Source organism: Mesoplodon mirus (assembly GCF_964341445.2).
Source record: "Mesoplodon mirus genome assembly, chromosome: 1".
Lineage (NCBI taxonomy): Eukaryota > Metazoa > Chordata > Mammalia > Artiodactyla > Ziphiidae > Mesoplodon > Mesoplodon mirus.
The window spans coordinates 73655128-73677982 of record NC_138976.1 but is presented as its reverse complement, the minus strand read 5'-3'; the positions used below and the strand labels follow the sequence as shown (position 1 = coordinate 73677982).

Here is a 22855-nt window from a genome sequence, read left to right as displayed (position 1 = left end):
TAGCCCAAACGTTTAGACCCACTCGTCTTCACCACTTTTAAGTGGAGAGAGGAAGCCCAAGGAAGAAGCTACCTACCAGCCTCACAGGACCAGCCTCCTCTGAGGCGCAGGAGAGGGTGGTAGAGAGACGCTTGTTGCCCCTGGAAACTGCAAGTCCCCCCTCCGGGCTGTAAGCCGCGTTAGTGGGAAGGCGGTGGCAATAGCCTCCGTAGTTGCATCAGTGCTAACTGCTGCTGCTGCTGCTGCTGCTGCTGCTGCTGCTGCTGCTGCTGGGAAGGTACAGTAATGACTGTAGGGAGCGCACAGCTGCTGCGGCGGCAGGTTCCCTGGATCAGGAAATTAGGGCAGGCACCGGGGATTGGAGGCGAGGGCGGCGCGCGAGCCAACCAGCGGCCGCCCCGGGCCCCCGTGAGCCCCGGGCGGACGCGCGGAGCAGCTGGGCCCCGGGAGCACTCCGGGTGGCAGCGGCGGCCACGGCCACGGCCACTCACGCTCATACTCGCACGCACACTCACACACCCCCGGCGCAGGAACCTGGCTGCCCCGAGCTTATAAGAGGAGCGCGTCGAGGGTGGGGAAGGAGGGCTGAAGCCGCCGCCGCGCCCGCCCCCCCGCCCCCCCGCTGACCACTCCCCCTCCTGCCCCCTCCTCGCTCCTCACCCCGCGCTCCAGCGGCCGCCAGGGTGGGTGCTCCGCGGCCGGCTCCTCTCTCTTCTGTCTTCTCCGCTCTCGGCTCCCCACCCCCTCTCCCTTTCTCCCCTCCTCTTCCCTCCCCTCCTCTGCAGCGCCTGCATTATTTTCTGCCCGCGGGCTCGGCTTGCACTACCGCTGCAGCCCGGGGAGGTAGGTGGGTGGGTGGGTTGGCTGGTGGGGGGTAGATTGTGCAAGTTGTAGGGGAGGGGGCGCGCCTCTTCTTCCCTGCTCCCTTTCCCCCCCTTCGAACTCCTTCCCCTCCTCCCCTTCCCCCTCCTCCCTCCCCGCCCCCACCTCCTTCCTCCTTTCCGAAGGGCTGGTAACTTGTTGTGCGGAGCGAGCGGCGGCGGCGGCACCATCCAGACGGGCACCATGGGCACGTCCGCGCGCTGGGCGCTCTGGCTGCTGCTCGCGCTGTGCTGGGCGCCCCGGGAGAGCAGTACCACCGGAGCGGGTGAGTGAGGACGCGCCCCTCCGCGGCCTGCCCGGACCCAGCCGGGGCGCCAGGGGGCCCCGAGGCGCGGGTCTCCTTTTGCCCACCCCCCTCCTAGGAGGCTCCTCTCCACTCTCGTCGCCTTCTCTCCCTCCCCACCCTGGTGGCGCCTCTGAGCTGTCAGCACCGCGGCTCCCGGGAGCCAGGCTTGGGGGATAGTGAGATTTGGGGTGTCCTAAAGCCTTGCCCGAACTAGTCTTCATTCCCTTACACTCCCTCCCCTAAAACCTGTGCTTTGCCTCGTTTTTCACTCCGCTTGGCCGGGGATGGGGAATATGGGCTTCTGAGCCGTTGAACAATGGTTGTGTCTCTTCTGCCGGGCGGAGTGTTAGGAAGGAGGCAGAGGGCCGGGTGGGCCGGGACGTGCGCGGCAGCCCCCGGAGCGCCCCTCGGACTTCACGGAGGGTGGGAGCGGGTGGTGGGTGAGGAAGGGCGCCTCCGGCGATGCGGGGCGCCGGGTGCCGACCGGGACTGGGGTTCCCCGCGGCGCTGAGGAACCCGCACGTTCGGTGGGCTGCCGCCGGGAGTCTCCGCCGAGAGACTAGAAGTGCGCAGCCTGCGCACCCGGACTGCGACTCCCCAGGCGCCAGGCAGTCTCTGTGTAGTGCGGGTTAGAGGAAGAGTGAGGTTTGAAGTAGGACTCACCTCTAGATGTTTCTCCGCTCTCCGGGGAGTGTTTGTAAACCTCTCGGGTCTCCAGGATAGCTGAACGGGGGAGGGGAGTGGAACGAAGACTTAATCAGGTTAGTTTGCTGAGCCTCGTCCCCGGTGAGATTTCCTCGAGAGGAATTGGGTCCTAATCTGGTGACTGTAATTAGCCTTCATTCTAACCAGTAGATCAAAGGGAGTAGCACGAGAGCTGGGAGAGCTGGTGTGTGTGACTGTGGCTTGTTGGGGAGGGCGGTGGGGACTACTGTCGGATCCCCACGGTGTGCCGCACTGGGCCTGGGAGCCCTGTCCTCAGCCACTCTCTCACTTGGGGCCGCACAACTTTCTCAGGCAGGCGACAAGAAGCCCTTCTAAGAGGATTCGGTGAGAATCCTGGCAGGTCCCTGAAGTGATCTCGACATGACACCAAGGGGCTGGCTCGCCAGCTCTGGGGAAATGGGATGGAAAACTGCCCCCGTCCTAAGTACCCACTCCAGAGTCCCTAGCTCCTGTCGCCCGGTGGCTTGGGAGACCCGCTTGCCTGCAGTCACGTGTCTCCTGAAGTGAGAGCGAACTTTAATGTGTGGTCAAGCAGCCCCTCAAGCAATACTTGGGGGGGGCGGGGTTTGAGTCTCCGAATGCCCCCTGCCCTTAGGTTCTGACTGTCCAGAGCGTGAGAAGCTGGGACGGGCTTTTCTGCGCTCTGCGATTGGCTGGCAGCCCGATCACGTTTAGGTTGGTCACGTGGCTCCGCGGGCTCGTAATTTAGCAGCCTGAGAAATGTTATCTTTAAGGGAACGTGAAAAACGGACAGTCTCCAATGGACTATTCTCTCAATTGCTTTCCCCTGCCTGGACTCCTTGAAAAAAAGGCGAGTGTCTAGTGAAGATGGCCCCTGATGTGTAACCAAACTAAGAGATTGGAAAAACCCTGAAACGTTTTCAGACTCTTAACATTAATCATTAATGGTTGAGCAATACTAACTTATTAAACGATTTCTCAGAATAGTGCCATGACTTACATTACACCTTTCATATCATTTCAAAAGACTAAGATATACCAGAAACCACTGATGACTGTCCAGGAAGGTGGGAGAGAAGATTCGTTTTTGCTGCGTTCTTTTCATATTCTTTTAATTTAATGTATAATAACTTTCCATTGGAGGTTAACTTTATCCTATAGAACGCTATGAATGCACCTAAATTGTCGAAATGAGTTAGTTGAAGCCATATGTTCACCTTGTATCAGGTAGATGAGCCTCCCTTTTGCTCCCCTAGGTCACATGTGAAATATGTGACATGCCATGAACAGTGGAAAATAGAAGCCCATGTAAGACTTAAATTCTTCGAAGGAAAGGAGACACATCCTTTCTGAGCTGGAGGAAATTTGGGGTTGGCTGAGGCAGGTATTGACCCTAAGCTAACCCAGGCTGGCTCCTGTCTGAAGTTCAAAGCCCCAAGGCATAGGGACTGACTCTCTGGCCCTGGTCTTCTACACTCTGCCCATACACACACATGATGCTGGTCTGAAATACTCTAGGACAGGGCATGTGTGCTTTAAGACTGCCAAGGAACTGAAGTCAGGCTAACAAGAGAAATTAAAATTCAGTAATGGAGCATACCTGATGGAAAAAAATCCCTGGGAGTTCTAGGACATTTTCCTCCAGCCTAGGTAGTCAAGATTAGGATCTGGGGTACCATATATTCATTAAGGCCAGAGCCTAGAAGAACCAGGGTTTTGTGAGAGCTATTCAGATATGGCTAACCAGCAACGAAAGAGTCAACGGAACTTCTCCTCTTGTGGGGAGTGGGTTGGTGAAATTGGCAGTACCTGGAGGGATAGGAGACCGGAGGGCAGGGGGAAAATAAACCTGACTTATCCAGATAGCACCAAGAGGAGATAGGGCAATAATCATAATCCTCATCTAGATCAAAGAATGAGCATGTGAGCATGCTCCTCTTTAAAGGGGGGTACCTGCCTTTAGCTATGTACCTGCCCTGGCTCATTTTGGTTCTTTGCTCGAATTGTTTGGAGTCCCTAGATACCTAAAGCATGTATAAAGGCCAAGTTCAGTAGAGCTGCCAAATGTTAGGGCTTCAATATAACCATACTGTATATTTTAATTATAGCAGCCTCCATGCTCAAAAGAAATGCTTCTGGGCTTCCCTGGTGGCGCAGTGGTTGAGAGTCCGCCTGCCGATGCAGGGGACGCGGGTTCGTGCCCCGGTCCGGGAAGATCCCACATGCCGCGGAGCGGCTGGGCCCGTGAGCCATGGCCACTGAGCCTGCGCGTCTGGAGCCTGTGCTGTGCAACAGGAGAGGCCACAGCAGTGAGAGGCCCGCGAACCGCAAAAAAAAAAAAAAAGAAATGCTTCTGCCTTTTATAAAACTGGATACCCATAAACTCAATCTCACTTGAGTAGTTTTGCTACAATTCTAGAAGAGGTGAAAAATAGTCACAAGCCCCTTCTGTTCCAGGAGGAATATCAAACTGATCAGACTTAGCAAGAACTCCTAGAGGAGAGCACAACCATAAGATCAAGGGAACAGATAGCCCCCAGCCGTATGGCTTCGGGTTTTGGTCCAGAGACCAGAAGACGTGGCGCACCGCATAGAAATATAGATATTAGCTATTTAGACCATTTTCTAGTTCTTACAGAATGTGAATAAAGTTGTCCCTCTCTAGAGGGAATAGTGATCAAATTTTGGCAGTCATCTATACAATTTCAAGTCATAATTAAATTTACTTTGGATACTGACCTTTCTTTGGAAAGCCACCTCCACATTACTAGTCTATAAAAAATTAAATCCCTCAAAGGACTATGATAAGGTCCATAATGCAGCTTATGATAAAAGTTCCTGCCTTAGAAGCATTTCTCAGGGTGGGCTAATACGGCTGCTCTCCAGGTGGTTAGGTGATAGACTCAAAATTGCTTCATTTGTTCCCGTCTGTGCTTAGGCCACAGCACGGAGACTGCTTTCAAGAGAAAGAGTCCAAGAATACCTTGGGCAGAGATGGATGAGATGTACCTGTTGAGCAGAAGTAAGTGGTCCAGGGGCAGTTTCTTGGCCCACCTAAAGAGTTGTTGGCTAGGAAACCTGAAGACTGATAGCTTTTCGTAGGACTTAAAGACAGAGGAATGACTTAGCTCTAGGAGAATCTGGCTCTGTAAATGACAGTTACCTCTGTGCATTTTTTCAGTCCAAATTGGAGTCTCTGCTAAGCTTTTCTCTTGGCTTTCAATAAAAATTCTAAACATTGTTAACACTGCCTAGTTAGATACACTAGATGCACTGCAGGGACTAAATGAGATGGCAGGTGATACCTTAAATTTAGCACATGTTTCCCTTCATGCGAAGTTTCCTAGAAAAGTTTGGGCCTGATGGCTATATGGGGGCTCTAAATTAACAAGAGAATGCCTGCCAGGTGCTGTGAGAATAAATACAGCGATTCTGCTAGAAGTGGCTTAATACCTGCTTAGAGATCCTTTGCCCACTTTGTATCTTAAAGATGCTGCATGGGTAGGCGGAGCAGGGACAGGGCATTCATGGCCCTGTATTTAAGAGAGAACTTTGGGGGCAGAAACTGTAAAACAGGACCATGGTTGTGGGAGGGGGAGGGGTGGGCTATCGGGTGGGGCTTGTAATTTGGCAAACAAGGGAGGCAATAAAACCCTTGGTGATAGACAACATTTGCAAGTTACTTCGTGTGTTATAATTCTTCCCCCAGATACTATGAGTAAATAAGTTCTTTTGTAGATTGCCTGTAATCTTTAGTTTTCTTAAGATACCTTTCCAAGGTCTGAGCTACTAACTGATCTGTAGGTTCCCTAAGTAGGTGGTAGCTTGATGCCAGCATCCTTTGAACCTCTGCTCAAAACCACTTGACTTCCATTTACTGAGTGCCCACCACATGCCATATAGCACCAGGCATAGGCGACACAGTGACCAAGAAGTTGGGCTCTTCCTTCATGGCATTTAGTATAGTGGGGAAGTCAAACCAGGAAATCAGTGATCCAAAGACAGCCTGGAACAGAAGCTCTAGATGGGAGCGAGCAGACCCAGTGGTCAAGACTTAATCATACAAGAGGCAGGTAGCAGCTGAAGATTGCTGGAGGTCCCACACGCCACGTGGGTTACAGCTTATGAAGATTTCTCAAAAATCACCGAGAACTTAAGACTGTCATGTGACAAAGCCAGGAATTAGTCCATCTCTGCAGATGATCCTACAAAGGTGATAGCACTCAATCAACCATGGATGGCTGCCAGTGTTACCAAAAATCCGTCAGAGGTAAAAGCCCTGAAATTTCTAACGTCACCAGTGAGCCACTGCTAACTTTCCCTGCGTGCTGGAACCTCTCTCCTCACGTGGAAACGAGGCTGACGTACCCACACTGACACACTCATTCTGATATATAAGTGCAGGAAAGTGCTCTGTTTTTAAATGATAAAGTTTCTGAAGATGAGGTGAAAGTACCCTCCTAGGCACTGAGAACTGTGGCCTTTGTAACCTAAGAGTCTTTCAAAGTATGCTAACTAGTGAAACAACTGCTCATACTTGGTTTCAAGTTCAGAAAACCTGGGAAGGATGCTTTAGGAAAAAAATCTGTAGTTCAGACCAACTTTATTAGTGAACTAACAAATCAACGGATGCATTGGGGAATACTCGCTAGTGCCTAAAAAATTTTTAGACGTCAGGCACCTGGTCCCAACTTACAAAGACACATTCCAGGCCCTGCCATAGGGGATCTCCGTTTGTAGAGATGGAAACACGTAGGTGAGCACATCTCAGTACGTGACAGCTCTGTGACAGGCACAGGAGACAGTGAGAAAGCAGCCAGACCACACCTAATTGGTCAAGAAAGCAACTGAGGGCCTCGTTCAAGGATGACATTTGAATGGGTGGTAAGCGATAGGGAGAAGCCGGGGGAAATGGGTAGGAAACTAGACTCAATCCTAGAGCCCGTGAGAAGCCTGCAAGTGATCCCATCCGTGGCACTCTGGGCCATTCTTGGCTGCCTGATTCACCGTCTTGATGTGGATAGAGAACGTGGCAGCCTGGAGGCAGAGGAACAAGAGAGAAATTTAGATCAAGTGAGAGATGAGTGCTTGGACATGCCCAGGACTTGATGGCAAAATGTCAGGGGAGAAGAATCTAGGCTCACTGTTGGACTACTGATTTAGAGTAAGTGGTGGGTCAAAGATCAGGTACATGGCGATGGGAAGACAGATTTTAGAAGAACCTCTTTACCGTGTATGCCTATTAAGATATCCAAGTAGGGCTTCCCTGGTGGCGCAGTGGTTGAGAGTCCGCCTGCCGATGCAGCGGACACGGGTTCGTGCCCCGGTCCGGGAGGATCCCACATGCCGCGGAGCGGCTGGGCCCGTGAGCCATGGCCGCTGAGCCTGCACGTCCAGAGCCTGTGCTCCGCGACGGGAGAGGCCACCACAGTGAGAGGCCCGCGTACCGCAAAAAAAAAAAAAAAAAAAAAAAAAAAAAAGATATCCAAGTAGATTTTACCTAATGGCACAAAGTTTGTCGTCATAATCTCTGTTGTTAGATTGGCAGTTGTCACCTATGTCCATCCAGTGATGCACACGACTTATGGGGTGAGTACTATAGAGTCCAACCCTGAGAATGAAGTAGTCACCCGCATTGCGGGTAGAATCTTAGCCTCCTAACCTTCCCGCAGTGGTTTCAAAGTGTGGTCAGGGACCAGCAAGGTCAACAGCCTCCGGGAACTCAATAGAAATGCAAACTTGGGCCCCATGCCCGACCTACAAAGTCAGAATCTCTGGTGAGGGGGCAGCATTGGGTTTTAATAAGTCCTTCAGGGGCTTCTGATACAAACTTGATCTTGAGAACCACTGACTTTTACCACCCACAAAACTAATAACTTCCCAAATATATCAGGAGGGCCTTAGCTCTTTCTAGGCAAGAAAACCAAGCATTATAGTCCTTCTGGGAAAAGACCTGCTAGGGATACTGAGGCAGCGTTTTTTAAAAATCAAAATGGGGACGGGAGGGTAGGCTCTATCTCAACAATAAGGCTCTGTTAGGACAGTGACATCCTGACAAGTGATAGTACCTAATTCTGGATTAATTTAAACTGACACTACTACCCACATCACAAGTCGGCAGAATATTCTGGAAGGAAGTGGTCCTGAGTCAAGTGCTCTAGTTGGTATGCGTGCTCAATCACGTGGTATCTGGAGCCAGACTGCCTGAGTTCAAATCCTAGTTCTGCCCCAGGTGATCTTGGGCAAATACTGTCCTCCCTTCCCCGAACAGGTTCCCTGGGATGTAAAAGGGGAACAGTAGCCCTGACTGTGTAGGATTGAGAATTAACTCAATTAAGAGACTGAGGTCTTAGAACAGTGTTTGGCTAAGAATAAAAATTAAGTTATTTATCCATGATTCTCAAGATCATCTCACTCTAACGTAAATGGGAAAACTGACAATTGAACCGTAGGATTGAGTGAATCAGAAGGATTAACCCACGTATTTCCCAGTTTTTCGTTGGCCCCCGCCTGGTTCTCACAAGGCTTCAGAGGCTGTCTGTAAGGCCCGAATACAGCTCAGTTCCTCTTCCTCGGTTCCTCTTACTAACCTTCTTCCCTTGTAGCAAAACTTCTTTGCTGACTTGAAAAGCTGCTTGTCCTAAAAGGAGTTTTAGCCTATGAATAGAAAGATTGGCGTTCAAGTGGCAAGCGGCAGGAACGAGCTGGACTAAAAATAAATGCCCTTGGCAGACCCAGAAGTGCCAAAACAAATGGACTGAAGAAAATTCCAGGAGATGATAACACCCGTACACTCGAGCAAATGGGAAGGCTGCGAAAGATGTGAACACTTGGCCTTGCTAGTCCCAGCAGCATGGCAGCCGCAGCCCCTCTGTGCAGGCTGAAGTTCATGTCTGAGCCTGACACGCAGAAACGTCTCCTTACTGTGGGCATCCCTTCTGGAGCACTCCTGCAAAGGTGCCACTCGGAGCCCTACGGGGAACTTCGTAGCCCACTTGGAAGGCTTGGTATTTACTGTAAGATCTATGCAGTTTTTGGTTTTTTTTTAACCGAAGCTTACGTACTGTTCTTCCATGTTAACCCTTGCAGGGACAATTAGACAACAACGGCAGGCTGACTTCTAAATGCATTAAAACCCCTGAGTGGCTTGGAGCCAGTGAACTGCCAACATGTCTGGGTAGCAGCGTTAACTATTTAGGTAAGCAAGGCTCCTGGGACATGGGCGCCTTGAAATAAGTTTGCAGAGTCTGATATCAACTGTGTAAGCGCAGAATTAGTGAGGAAATCTTCAACTCTTCTGGGCATTCAGTCTTTCGTTACAAGTGTAAATAGCCGTGTAGGTGACTAGGTACAAGTGACTTCCAACCCCCTGGCCCAAAGGGGTAGGGGTATTCATCCTAAGTATTAGAGCTGAAAGGAAACTCAGATCTAGTCCAACCATTTGATTTCTTAAAGTTATGGAACCCTTTTCAAATTCTTACACAGGACTCCAATGTTGAAAAGAAACGCTGGTGGAAACAGGCGGAATACCCAGGTTCCCTGCTGTCATAGCCTTTCCCCTGAGTGCAGCCACCCCGATGCTGCCAAGGCATTCCTGTGAACCCTGTGACTTTGAGGAACCCACTAAAAATCACATTGACTCCGACTTTTCACCTTTCTGAGCAGATAGACCCTGGGTTGTAGGATGCCGAGCGCTTCTACTTGTAATTTATTTTTTGAGGCATCATTGGCTTTAGCTTAGCCTAAGCACTGAAAGGACCTTGGGTGTCGATCATTTCAAGCGCACCCTGTTCTCTTTATGAAAGTATGATGCTGAACTTGAGACTTAACTGTCATGGATGGAAATAGACTACAGGCCTACAATCCTGTAATCCCCCAAAGCTTTGCAAACCTAAAGCTTAACTCGTCGGGTGTTTTCGATTCTTTTGGAGCTCTGTACGGCAGCATTCCCAGGTAGGTACCACAGGTGTAAAGGGAGAATCTTCCTGAAACTTGGGCACAAAACTCACCATGCTGCAATCAGGTGGCTGAGCTCTCCCCGCTTTGCACGATGCAGGGAATTAAACAGAACCAGGGAGTCCCTTCTACCCAGGAGCAATCTTTCAAAACAAGGTGCTTAGGAAACTTAAGAAACCGAGGCGCGGCCATAGAGCTTAGGATCTTTCTTCTCTTCTCTTTAAAGAAAGAGCCCTTTATAAAGCCAGCTAGCTTTACCCACCCCCACTCCCACCACTCTCCTCTTTTAAAGAAGCAGGGATGGTTGGTTAGCAGCTACTCCAGTCCTAACGCCATTGTTCTCCTTTCTTAATGGAGAGTCGTGTGTGTCATGGTAAAAACACAGCTTTATGACCCTCGGGCAGAAGCTTGGGTGAAGTGGAAACGTCTGAGATAAGAGGTAGAAATTAAACTCCTTTTTGTCTTGAGATATTGGAATAAACACTAAGGAAATGCCTGTGTCTGTCCTGAGCCCACTCAACAGCGACTCTTAAAGCAGCATTACTGGGATTTTAACCCAGCATTTATTACTGTTGATTGCCTGTATGTTACAGTTCCTTTCAGAGAGCTTCCTTAAGGTGATAGTGGACTAAACACCAGCCTTAGGCTATTGTTCGCCCATATTTAGTCCCAGGCCAGCTTGAGTGTCTATAAAATCTGTAGTTACAATCAAGGCTCATTGTTAAAGAGATCTGCCAGGTAACCTAACCCCAAGTGGAAAACCATCATCTGACGCCTACTTTTAAGTCCCTGTCCAAGTCGGATTATATGGTTACCTTTTTGACAGCATAGATATCAACATCGATGTTTTTGTCTCATTTTGACCAAAGAGCTAAAACCTTTGGTAACTAACACCTTGTAAAAAGGTATTCTAATTGCAACCTGACTTTTCTTTCCAAGTATATGTATATTTCTGTTCTCTGACTATCATAAATTGTTCTTTTTTTACTTTCCAAGTAAAGTACTCTAAGTAGATTCTTACCACTCCTACAACAGTCAGAGGTCGTGGGGATAAAGAACTACAGCCAGTGGGCCCTGGAACAGATAGCCCCAGCATTGAGAATATTAAGACTATCTCGAGACTCCAGTGATAAAAGGGGGAGGGTGAGAGGCAGCCAGGCACTTCATACTTGGTTTCGCGGTATAAAAGCTAGCGTGCGATGCTTCCTGACAGCCTCTACCCTCTCCTTGTTCCCCCTTCTGTGCCCAATAAAATATTTGTGGATTGGATGAATAGTATGAAATACAGGTAGGAAGAGGAGTTCCCTGGTGGCCTAGTGGTTAGGATTCCAGGCTTTCACTGCCATGGCCCGGGTTCAATCCCTGGTTGGGGAACATCCCTCAAGCCACGCAGCACGACCAAATAAATAAATAAATAAAAATGGTTAACATGGTAAATTTTTTAAAATGCCAGGGGTGGGGGTGGGGCGCGTGGGTGGATTTCCTGGTGGTCCAATGGTTAGGACTCAGCACTTTCACTGCTGGAGGCTGGGTTCAGTCCCTGGTTGGGGAACTAAGATCCTGCAAGCCACGTGGTGTGGCCAAAAAACTAATAATAATTATAAAAAATAAAATAAAATAAAAAATGAACCACAGATAGGAAGTGCCATTGATTCATCCTGCTTTGTATCTGGGTCCTAGCTTAACTACACTCTTGCGGGCAGAGTGGTACATATAGTTTTTAAATGAGTACATTTAGTACCTAAGTAACCACACACCCATATGGTAAACGGACCAAATTTTAATCTCCCTGGGAATTAGCCACACAGTATAGAATGTTCCCAGACAGTGGGGAGTAGCTGATAGTACGGATGCCAACTAGAGCATTGTGTACATGACACAAGAGTTCCAGTCTGTGCTTGTCACTGTAGCATCTGTTCTTATGCCCACATGCCACAGCTGCAGATGCTGAAAGGTACAGGAAGTCGCAAGGCTTTCTGCTGGGAAGACCCCCCTAAGGAATCTGCATGAACTATATGGCTCCACTGTTTTTCTCGAATATTTGCAGTGTATTTGCTGTAAGCAACCAGATCTTTGCCTTTTATCTCGAAGAAGTTACATCCTCCAGAAGGATAGACCTGCTAATGATAGGAAACACCTGAATGTCAGCTGTCCCATTCCAGGCAAAAAAAACTAAGTGCCCTACTTCCAAGTATTCATTCATGCCATTATGTGAATTATATTCATACACTGAGCATAGGAAAACTGAGTTTCAGAAAAATAGAATCCAGGTCTGTGGCTCCCACCTTGCTTTGTTTTTCTCACATCACTAAGTTAAAAATGACCTCCTTTTGGGTGTGGAGAAAAGGGAACCCTCCTACACTGTTGGTGGGAATGTAGATTGGTACAGCCACTATGGAGAACAGTATGGCTATTCCTTAAAAAAAATAAAAACAGATCTACCATATGATCCAGCAATCCCACTCCTGGGCACATACCGGAGAAAACTATAACTCAGAAAGATACATGCACCCCAATGTTCATTGCAGCACTGTATACAATAGCCAGGACATGGAAGCAACCTAAATGTCCATCGACAGAGGAATGGATAAAGATGTGGTACATATATACAATGGAATATTATTCAGCCATAAAATGAATGTAATAATGCCATTTGCAGCAACATGGATGGACCTAGAGATTATCATACTAAGTGAAGTAAGCTAGACAGAGAAAGACAAATATCATATGATGTCACTTATATGTGGAATCTAAAAAAGTGATACAAATGAACTTATTTACAAAACAGAAACAGACTCACAGACTTCAAAAATAAACATGGTTACCAAAGGGGAAAGGTGCAGGTGGGGGGAGGGATAAATTAGGAGTTTGGGATTAACATATACACACTAGTAGGTATAAAATAGATAATCAACAAGGACCCACTGTATAGCACAGGGAACTCTACTCAATATTCTGTAATAACCTATGTGGGAAAAGAATCGGGAAAAGAATCTGAAAAAGAATGGAGATATATATATGTATAGCTGAATCACTTTGCTGTACACCTGAAACTAACACATTGTAACTCAACTATAATATAAAATAAAAATTAAATTAAAAAAATGATCTCCCTTCACCTCTTAACTGTACCTTCTTCGTGCTTTTTATCTTATCTTGGAGTCATTTTGTAAACATGTCTTTTTCCAGTTAGACCTCAAATTCTGAGATGAGGAACCATGTATTAAACCTCACGCCTTTTCTAAATATCCTTTACTTTGCTCGTAATAGAAGCATCACTGATGAGTAACAGTATAGAATGCGGACAAGAAATGCCATTAAAAGATTAGGATTTGGGGGCTTCCCAGGTGGCGCAGTGGTTGAGAGTCCACCTGCCGATGCAGGGGACACGGGTTCGTGCCCCGGTCTGGGAAGATCCCACATGCCGCGGAACGGCTAGGCCCGTGAGCCATGGCCGCTGAGCCTGCGCGTCCGGAGCCTGTGCTCCGCAACGGGAGAGGCCACAACAGTGAGAGAGGCCCGCGTACCACACACACAAAAAAAGATTAGGATTTGGCTGCATGATTATAATGACACAAACGAGTTAAAGGAATGGGAGAAATGAGTCCACGGGTGAATCCCCTGCCCTGCCACCTGCAGTCTCTGGGCAATCTACATTCCTTCTATCTTGGTCTGGCTCCATTGACCCAAGATTACTATTCCAGCCACTGCGCCTAGTTTTCAGGAACCAGAAAGGAATAAAATTAAGGAAACTGGATTCCCTGTGCCTTTGAGGGTATTTCCCAGAAGCTGTACACACCATTTCTGCTTAAATTCCATTAGCCGGAACTTAGTTCCATGGCTATGCCTCCTGCAAGAGAGGCTGGGGAATCTAGTCTTACCCAGATGGTGTGTGCCCAGCTAAGAACTCAGTTACTGTCAGTCACTGCCCCAAGGCCCATCCAGCTCTGGCCCCTACAGTGTTATAGCCTCTGAGTCTGCAGCTGTCCCTCCAAGAGGACTCCTATCCATGGGTTTCAGGTAACCAGCATCTCTAACTTACCATCCTTGTGTCCCAGCTTAGCTAAGTGTTCCCTCCTGATTTTAGGAAGAAAAGCCAAATGTGAACCCTCCCAATTCCAGTGCACAAATGGCCGCTGTATTACGCTGCTGTGGAAATGCGATGGGGACGAAGACTGTGCTGATGGCAGTGACGAAAAGAACTGTGGTGAGTAAAGAGCTGGACAGTCTCACCTGCCACCTCACTAGGACTTACGCATTGTATAGAAAGATGATGATATTATATCTTAGTTTCTACAAATGTATTGAGATTCTGAAAAATAGAATCCACTCCTAAGAACTGCTTTGAACTCGAGTCCAAAGATTCTATACTTCCTGGTCTGGAGGGATATGATCGAGTGTTTGATGTCAAGTTAGCGACTTGAGTATGGAATTTTGAAGATACAGTGGAGTTCCTTTCAAATGATAGACCCGGTTGATCTTAGATGAGACAAAATTTGGGTATAGGAGGCTAGAGGAAGGAAGGGAGGACCAGGAATAGAGACAGACAGAAGATTGCTTAGATTTGCTTCTTTTTTTAAATCTCAAATGGTTCCAATCCCCAAAAAGCAAGCCGTGGACAGTAAGAAATCCCCTGCAATTTCAGGAATTAATTAACTCCTGGTATACAAACTATAAGCCAGCCCAGATCAAAGATCAGATAAGGATTCTTTTTTTAATTCCCTGTCTACCGAGATGCTGATTTTAAAGCACTAGGCAAGATGAAAGACATTCTCTCCCCCTAGAAAATAGGGATACGCCATCATACCCATTGATCAGCATCTATTAAAAGATCATTATGAGAAATGCCTGTTTTTGCAACCTATGTAACCTCTCATTAAGCCAGGACAGCTGAGAACTACATGTCAAGATGGCATTTAGGTACCTCGAATACACGCTGAAGTTTGCTTTATGATCCCTTTGTTCTGTGTTGTAAAACTCTTGAAATAAGGTTGTTCATGAATGTCTGTGATAACATTGTCATTTGCCTTTTAAAAGACGTTACATAAAGATGTCCACTATACAAACTAAAAATCCAGAAGAAAAATAGAAGCTAAATGTAGATTTCATCAACTGCCATCTTGTTATGCCCTTACCTACTTCTTCATGCATCATTACTAAAATGCTATAGTATAAACATACTGGCAGACAGTCCTGTGCTTGAGCTCTCAGAGCAGTATCATGGATGTCTGCATGCCAATATGTAAATTAGCAGCTCATTTGGAAGCAGAGTAAACCCATGCTGCAATATCAGAAAAGCAGCTTATCTCCAGTCTCAGGACCAAGAATAGTTCTCCAGTGTGACACATTTATATCATTTGCATTCTAACACTAAGATTTTAATCTATTCTACAAGATATTGAGTTCCATGCTCTTTCTGGGTTACCTGTGTGATATAATTCTCTCACTAATTTTCTCACTAAAGGACCTCACTTTTATCCACTGTTCTCTTGGTGTAAGTAGCCATTCTTCTGTGCTAAACTACATTTGGCAAAACCCATTTTTTTTTTTTTTTTTTTAGAGAGTAATTATTCTCTCCATGGTGTGAAGTCTTAGTCTTACTTTACCATTTGACTACCTCAGTAGAAACTAACCTGAGTCATTGTAGGGGTCATCACTGGCTTTTCCTAAAATAGTCTCTGCATAAATCAATTCTAGCCACGTAACAGGAAGGTTTGGAAGAGGTAAGGAGGTAGATGTACCTACAATCAAGATCATGCAAAGTGGGAAAAAGTAAATATATTCTTGGCCAGAATTCGTCTCTGCCTCTCAGATATGAAGGTAGAGAAGGAAAGTGGGAGCTTTTGTCGGGGAAGTTCTGAATGCTTATTTTGAGATGTTCCTCCATGGAAGGGAAAAACTACACAATTACTTAAAACTTCCAAAGCCAATTCCTATTTTTCCTGTCCAACCTCTTGATGTTGAACTTGGTTACAATTTCAGCAGGGCCTTTTCTTTCAAGCATGTCAACTAGCATATTTAGTCAACTTCAGCTTGGATTCTGCAAGCCATGTTCTATCAGTCCTAGTAACTCATTCTTCTACAAGCGTTAGGCTGAACTGATACATCAGTAACTTGGATACCCCAAGAATGGAACTGGTAGTTCTCTTCCCCTGTGGCACATCTAAACTTCTATCCATCTCTCAAGGCCCAGTTCAAACAGCCTATCTTTACCCTCCCAGTCTGTGCTCAGAATGGAGAGAGAGGAACCCTAGCAATCTATCTGACCCTGTGTATCTTGTTCACTTTGTGGTATAACCAGTCTTTTCTATCCCTGTAACATCTTATACTTCTTAAATTCATGAGGTCTCTTTACAACCATTCCATACTCTCTCTTTTGCAACTTCTGAAGAGTATCACAGGGTGAATTACAATAACTGACTCTGAGACCCTCTGGCACCTTCCTGCATGCTCAGGAGAAGATGGGCCTTGGATATCACTTAAACTGCTAACACTGGTGTTTGAGTATTTCAGTGATTTTAGAAGCAGGTATGAATCTAAAGTCATATGGCCTTTCATGTTCCCTTGGCTACACAATTTGAGGAGATAAATAATCCTTTTCAGATCATCATCATTGATCATCCCATCTTGAGTTCTAGAAATTGACTATAATCAGTGTCTCCCCATTAACAATATCTGAGGCTAACCCAGAGCGGCTGTCTGGTTTACTACACTCTGAACTCTGAGTGCTGTACCTGGCTTAAACCCCTGACTTGAGGTGGTCCCTTTCATCTCTTCAGCAAATTGTTGGCTTTTAGCTGATTTCCCATTACAGAATATTCGTTAGAGAAGAATGTTTTAAACTGGAGATTCAAGTAGAAAGGATAGGCACACGGGCAAAGAAGAATATAATCTGAGAAGGATGACCCTAGAATACCCGACGTGGCTCCTTGTCAAGCCCCTTCTTACTCCCCGACTTCCTCACAGGTAGGATGACCAAGCTGCCTGCTTCGCTTAGCACAGTCCTGGTCAACGCTTATCTTCCCGGGAAAATTAACACTGTCCCCCTTCTACTGAGATTGCGTCAGTTTGGACAACAGATTGCATGATCACCCTAATTAAGGAGAAAAGGCTGCCCTAGTAAGAATTAGTAGCAGAACTGATACCTTGTCTTAGGCTATTTAACTCTAGTAGTCAGTTACAGGTGCTGGCAGCTTCCATAGCAGGCTCAGTGACTTTTAGCTGGTTGATGTGAGCCCACCCTTCGGATGCTAAATACAACCTCTCTTATACTCAGGTTTGAGCTTTCTCTATTTCTTACCCAGTGGGTTCCTCTGCCCCAGTAGACCTGTAGGGGTGACAGTATTCAGTACTGGAGCTGGTTCTTCTGCCTCTGCACTAAACCCATGTGTTGTTACAAGATGCTGCTAGAACAGTTAGTTATACCATGATCCAGTCGTTTGACTGTGAAACTTGAATGACTTGGAAGAAATGCATGAAAAGAACAAAATTATTACTTAATCTCAATGTTAGCAAGCAGGCAAGAAGTTCATTATAACGGATCCCTTGACGTCAGTGTCCTCTAAATCTCTCAAATGATCACCTTCCTCCTCTGGGGAAAAAGGGGGAAAAAACCGAAGATTTTTCTAAGATTCTCCTGGATATTGGCAGTTGAGTGCTAACTGACTCAGATTTATTTTTTAGAGTAAAACATATCAAAATGCAGTTGTACCCCCAGTGGGAATGTAGGGCTCCTGGGTGAGTGACTTCAACTTTAACCCTGCAAATCACCTTTCGTAGTGAAGAAGACATGTGCCGAGTCTGACTTTGTGTGCAACAATGGCCAGTGTGTTCCCAACCGATGGCAGTGTGATGGGGATCCCGACTGTGAAGATGGTTCTGATGAAAGCCCAGAGCAGTGCCGTGAGTGTGACTTGCTTTGGACTTGAACTTTTCCAAGCTGTTCCGTGTCTCATGGCTCTAAGTATTGTATAATCTAAACCTTGGTTAGTTTTCCTTGGCCTCCCTTAAAGTTAGGCCAGTTGACTCCAAGGTCAGTCAAATCATTCATTAACAGCCAATCTTTAAAAACATAAAGAATGTTCTTCCTAGTCTAACAAGACTGACGTTCTCTTGGGTAGCTTCACTATTGAACATTTAAGACTGAAGCCAGAAGATTCAAGAACTCCTTGACTAGGTGCATAGATTTCAAATGTTTGATGATAATGACTCTGAGTGGATGGTACTCTGGTCCTGGAAGCTAAGTCAAGATGTGAGGGTCCCCCCGTGGGCCAAGTATAAGCTTTTAGATGCACAGCTTCTCATGTTGTGAAAAAAAAAATCCATTACTGAAGGGGTAAGGTGACTAGAAAAGGATGATAGAGCAATTTTTAAGAAACATGTAACATAAAGTTATTAAAGTAGGGAGCTTACAGCTTGTTCTTAAATAAGAGAAACTTCATAGGTATGCAAATACGTGTGTGTCCTTAGGCTGATATTCAGGAAGAAGTCTATGAGATCATAGAGGAAGATGATTTGGGACTGTTAAATTAGAATCATTTGCATGTCCTGGTGAAGAAAGTCTCAGTGTTCCTTTTAAGGCAGTAGAGGCCTGTTAAAGCACTAAAAGTGGACGTCTAACATGAACAAAGTTTAGGTCTGGAATCAAGCAGAAAGGAAGAGATGTGTGTTAACTTCAGTTTTCCAGGCAAGATGTAAGGGAAGTTATATGAGCATTGGCCAAGGGAAGTGAGTTACCATAGGTGAGGACAGGTTCCATAAAGATTCAGCCCAAGTTTTTAGTGGGGGATGACCCCATAAAGTCAAGAATTAGGGGGTGTCCCTACTTTGCAAGATGTCAGTGGAAAGGAGGTTGTGAAGGAAGCCTGTGAAGGAATCCAGGCAAAGGAAGACTTCATAGGTGATAGACCATCTGGCTTTTAATGAAGTTGGGATTAGGTTGCCAGTATCTGGTCTGTCACTTGATACCCAGCAGATAAATAATGGTCAAGGAGCAGGCCAGCCAATGAACATAACCACGCCAAGTAAAACAAAAGCCAGGACTGCGCACACCACGGAACCTTGACGGAGTAGCACGGTCAAGGCTCTCTGGTGGACTGCCAGGTAGCCTAGGTTGGCATGGCTCCCAAGCCGTGGAGCTGTCGAAGGATCTGCCCAGGCTTCAGCTAGTAAGTCGAATTTCACCCGTGTGCCCGGCCACTGAGTTACAGATGTCACCACTTCCAGGCAGCACAGGAGCAGCAGCTTTGCCCTCATGAGTTTGGAGGCTCTTTTGAGACTGTATATCATCAACAGATATGAGAACATGCCGCATAAATGAAATCAGCTGTGGCGCCCGTTCCACTCAGTGTATCCCAGTGTCCTGGAGATGTGATGGTGAAAATGATTGTGACAGTGGAGAAGATGAAGAAAACTGTGGTAAGAAGATCAGTGTTGAGTGGCTTATCCCAAAGACCCTTTTGCTCAAAGAAGGGTGGGCACGAAGGTGCAGTTGACTTGACTTGCCTTTTAATGACTTCACTCTCTGCTCTACTACTTGTCCTTCCTAAGTGCCCTCAAACTCTGAGAGAAGTTCGCATGGTAACTGACCATTGCTTGCTTGGGTGTTTCTTCTAGGCAAATAGAAATAAGAAGGTAAGTCATCCAAGGCACTTCCATGTAGAAGTAGCTCAGTAAAGCCGCAGTTGTGTGGACTCTTGTCTCAGCCACGACAGTAACTCGTGGGCCTTCCTCACTTCGGCTCAATCAAGCTAGAAAGGGACTAAGGCCAGCAAACACATCCCTAGGTCGAAAATTGGATCTGCTTAGTGGAGTAAACTACTTGAGTCTCACACAAGCATTTCTCAGCCCCCAAACTAGTTTTTCTCTTAACCTTTCCAAAAGTTAAACTGGCACAGAAGTAGGAATTAACATCTTGCTGGCAGATACCCAAAGATAACTCTACCCAACTGGTGGTACCTTTGTCTCCTATCACAGTTCCTGCCTGTAAAAGCGAACTCTGTTTCCTAGCCTTTCATGTTTCTGCTCTTGGAAAATATGTAATAAAATGCTCAATGTTAAAGGTGAGGCCCTGGGAAAATCTCTAGGTTAAACAAACATTGCATTGAATGTTCTTTCAAGCTACCGCCCTTTTTATAGGGCCTCCTGAGACTGACAAGCACAGGCCTCTTGATGCAGTAAGTGTACAACGAGCTGAGGGTACTTGTAGTTGAAACACCAGTCTTGCGCGTAGAAGTCACCTCCTGAGGTCATTACCACTGCACCTAGTCCAATGAGTTTTGGCATTTAATCCTAGAACTGAGATTTATGGATTGGCAAGCTGTGGCACTGCCATGTGTTTCCCTCTTAAATCCAGACTTTGCTTCCCAAGAGAGTCGTGGTCTCCACCCCAATCACCACCAATTTTTGACCTTAATTAATCTGGCAGGAATTTGAGTCAAAGTACAAACTGGCTAGTCTGACTAGCTTATCGTTATTATTGCACCTGGCTGCTAGATTGCGGTTCTAGCCCCAGAAGTGACTTTCTAAAACTTGAAAGTATTGAAGACCTGTCATTCCTGATCCTGGTTGGAAGGACCAAAAGAGAAGGAACCGTGTATGGTGTTATAATACATGGGGGCTACTTTTTGGTGATGGTGTCATATGCTTATTATGAATGAATGTTTGCTTATATACCTGATGCATGATAATCTCAGCTCATGATATGTGACCTGGCCTGATGAGCAGTATATCCATTTAAACATAACTCATGTCTGCCTTCCCCAATGAAGTCTCTTGTGACAGTTTAAGTTATTCATCACTGTCCCTTTAAGATGCATCTCATCTCAAATTAACTTCTAGTCTTCAACTCTTTTCTCAGTCCTACGTTTCTCTTCTTATTCAAATGTCCTAGCATCTTTTACATGGTAAGACTGTTTCCTAGTATTCTGAGAACTGCCTATTGATATAATCTGACTTTAGCTTTTAAGTTAGGCAAGAAAGCTGGGATTCATGATCCATGATCGGCATGTTAGACTTTGGGACAAGATGCTTGAAAGGACAGGTCTGGATGCATTTTCAGTGGGGCATCCTCTCTCTCAATAGGCAACATAACGTGCAGCCCTGATGAGTTCACTTGCTCCAGTGGCCGCTGCATCTCCAGGAATTTCGTGTGCAACGGCCAGGATGACTGTAGCGACGGCAGCGACGAGCTTGACTGCACCCCACCCACCTGCGGGGCCCACGAGTTCCAGTGCAGCACCTCCTCCTGCATCCCCATCAGCTGGGTGTGCGATGACGACGCAGACTGCTCGGACCAGTCAGATGAGTCCCTCGAGCAGTGTGGCCGCCAGCCAGTGATCCACACCAAGTGCCCAGCCAGCGAGATCCAGTGTGGCTCTGGCGAGTGCATCCACAAGAAGTGGCGATGTGACGGGGATCCTGATTGCAAGGATGGCAGCGATGAGGTCAACTGCCGTAAGTAGCTTTCCTTATCAGTATGGCACGTTCAGTTCTCTCCCATGTATCAACCAGAGACACTTTGGCTGGCTTCACCCCCTGCCGTTCCCTCCCGCTGTAGCTTCCCGAACCTGCCAGCCTGACCAGTTTGAGTGCGAGGATGGTAGCTGCATCCACGGCAGCAGGCAGTGTAACGGCATCCGAGACTGTGTCGATGGTTCTGATGAAGTCAACTGCAAAAATGGTAAGGGTCCCTAGCTGTGGGTTGTTAGTCAAAGGACTGCTCTGATCAGACCCACGAATGGCATCTCTCTTCTGTGTTTCTCTTTGTAGTCAATCAGTGCTTGGGCCCTGGGAAATTCAAGTGCAGAAGCGGGGAATGCGTAGATATCAGTAAAGTGTGTAACCAGGAGCAGGACTGCAGGGACTGGAGTGATGAGCCCCTGAAAGAATGTCGTAAGTGAAGGGGTTGCTTGAGGACAGATGTGGGAAGGTGAATTAGACCCGGCAGAGCTGATGCGGTTTGGAGCCTGCCTAATGCCTGGGTAAACTACTTTAATGAACTAGGTTCAATCGTTGGGCTTAAAAGTGAAATTTTATGACTTAGAAGTAGTGACAAAGTAGTTCCTAGTTTCACCCCCTTCAAGAGAACCAATCAGCAATAGAGAAACTTGACTAAATACTGCTTAACTAACTGGTAACATGCCAAGGAGATTGGGTTTACTTTTCCCCCAATACACGCTGAGATGCATATCTATAAGACCGATTATTAGATCTTAGAAAAATCATGGGCTTGACCAGACTATCTAGACAAGTTATCTCAAACAGCCTGGATCCTGGATCTTAAATGTTAATAGGACAAATATCCATTTGAGTGTTGAGTTACTCTACTACCTTTTGATTTCAGATGTAAATGAATGCTTGGTTAATAATGGCGGATGCTCCCATATCTGCAAAGACCTAGTTATAGGCTACGAATGTGACTGTGCAGCCGGGTTTGAACTGATAGATAGGAAAACCTGTGGAGGTGAGTCGAAGAACAGAGCCCAAGCCCCGGGGGTGATGGGAAAGGTCAGTAGATCTCCGTAGGTTATCTAGGAACAGCAAGACTAATTCTAATTTCCCTCCTAGATATTGACGAATGCCAAAATCCGGGAATCTGCAGTCAAATTTGTATCAACTTAAAAGGCGGTTACAAGTGTGAATGTAGTCGTGGCTATCAAATGGATCTTGCCACTGGCGTGTGCAAGGCAGTAGGTAAATGGACTTGGACTGGTGTTGCTCTGGTACCTTTATGAGTACATGATTATGAAAGGTACAGCCAGTGACTACAACAGTCAAACGAAATATAAAATTTAAAAAGTACTTGAGAGCAATGATACTAAACTCACAGTGCGATATCATAGGTTAAGTAGCAAACTGTTGCCCCAGACTCCCGCCTTGGTCAGTTCCTTTTGCATATGGTACCTTGAATATCTGCTTACTCTCTGCTTCCAGAACTTGAGTGCAATTCACATAATTCAAATAAGTAACTTATCATCAGCCGCCCTCTTATTGAATGCTGTGACTCTGGGGCTGTCTTCTTAAACCGTAGGAAGTGCTGAAGTG

The 22855-nt window shown here is 46.6% G+C and overlaps 1 protein-coding gene across 4 annotated transcripts in view; it reads left to right on the top strand.

The window, feature by feature from the left end:
* Positions 1–430: 430 nt before the first annotated feature.
* The window catches only part of VLDLR (very low density lipoprotein receptor), a 32201-nt gene continuing 9776 nt past the window's right edge, over positions 431–22855 (top strand). Inside the window, exons 1-10 of one of the 4 annotated variants that reach the window (XM_082618181.1) lie at positions 431–571; positions 1008–1147; positions 13899–14018; positions 17591–17713; positions 19106–19228; positions 20894–21265; positions 21369–21491; positions 21581–21703; positions 22155–22274; positions 22379–22504. In XM_082618181.1, coding sequence (XP_082474307.1) covers positions 1066–1147; positions 13899–14018; positions 17591–17713; positions 19106–19228; positions 20894–21265; positions 21369–21491; positions 21581–21703; positions 22155–22274; positions 22379–22504 — 1312 coding nt within the window. In that variant the 5' untranslated portion in view covers positions 431–571; positions 1008–1065. Of the gene's footprint in view, positions 844–1007; positions 1148–13898; positions 14019–17590; positions 17714–19105; positions 19229–20893; positions 21266–21368; positions 21492–21580; positions 21704–22154; positions 22275–22378; positions 22505–22855 lie in introns of all 4 variants that reach the window. The other 3 variants (XM_082618180.1, XM_082618179.1, XM_082618182.1) reach the window with 3 other exon arrangements.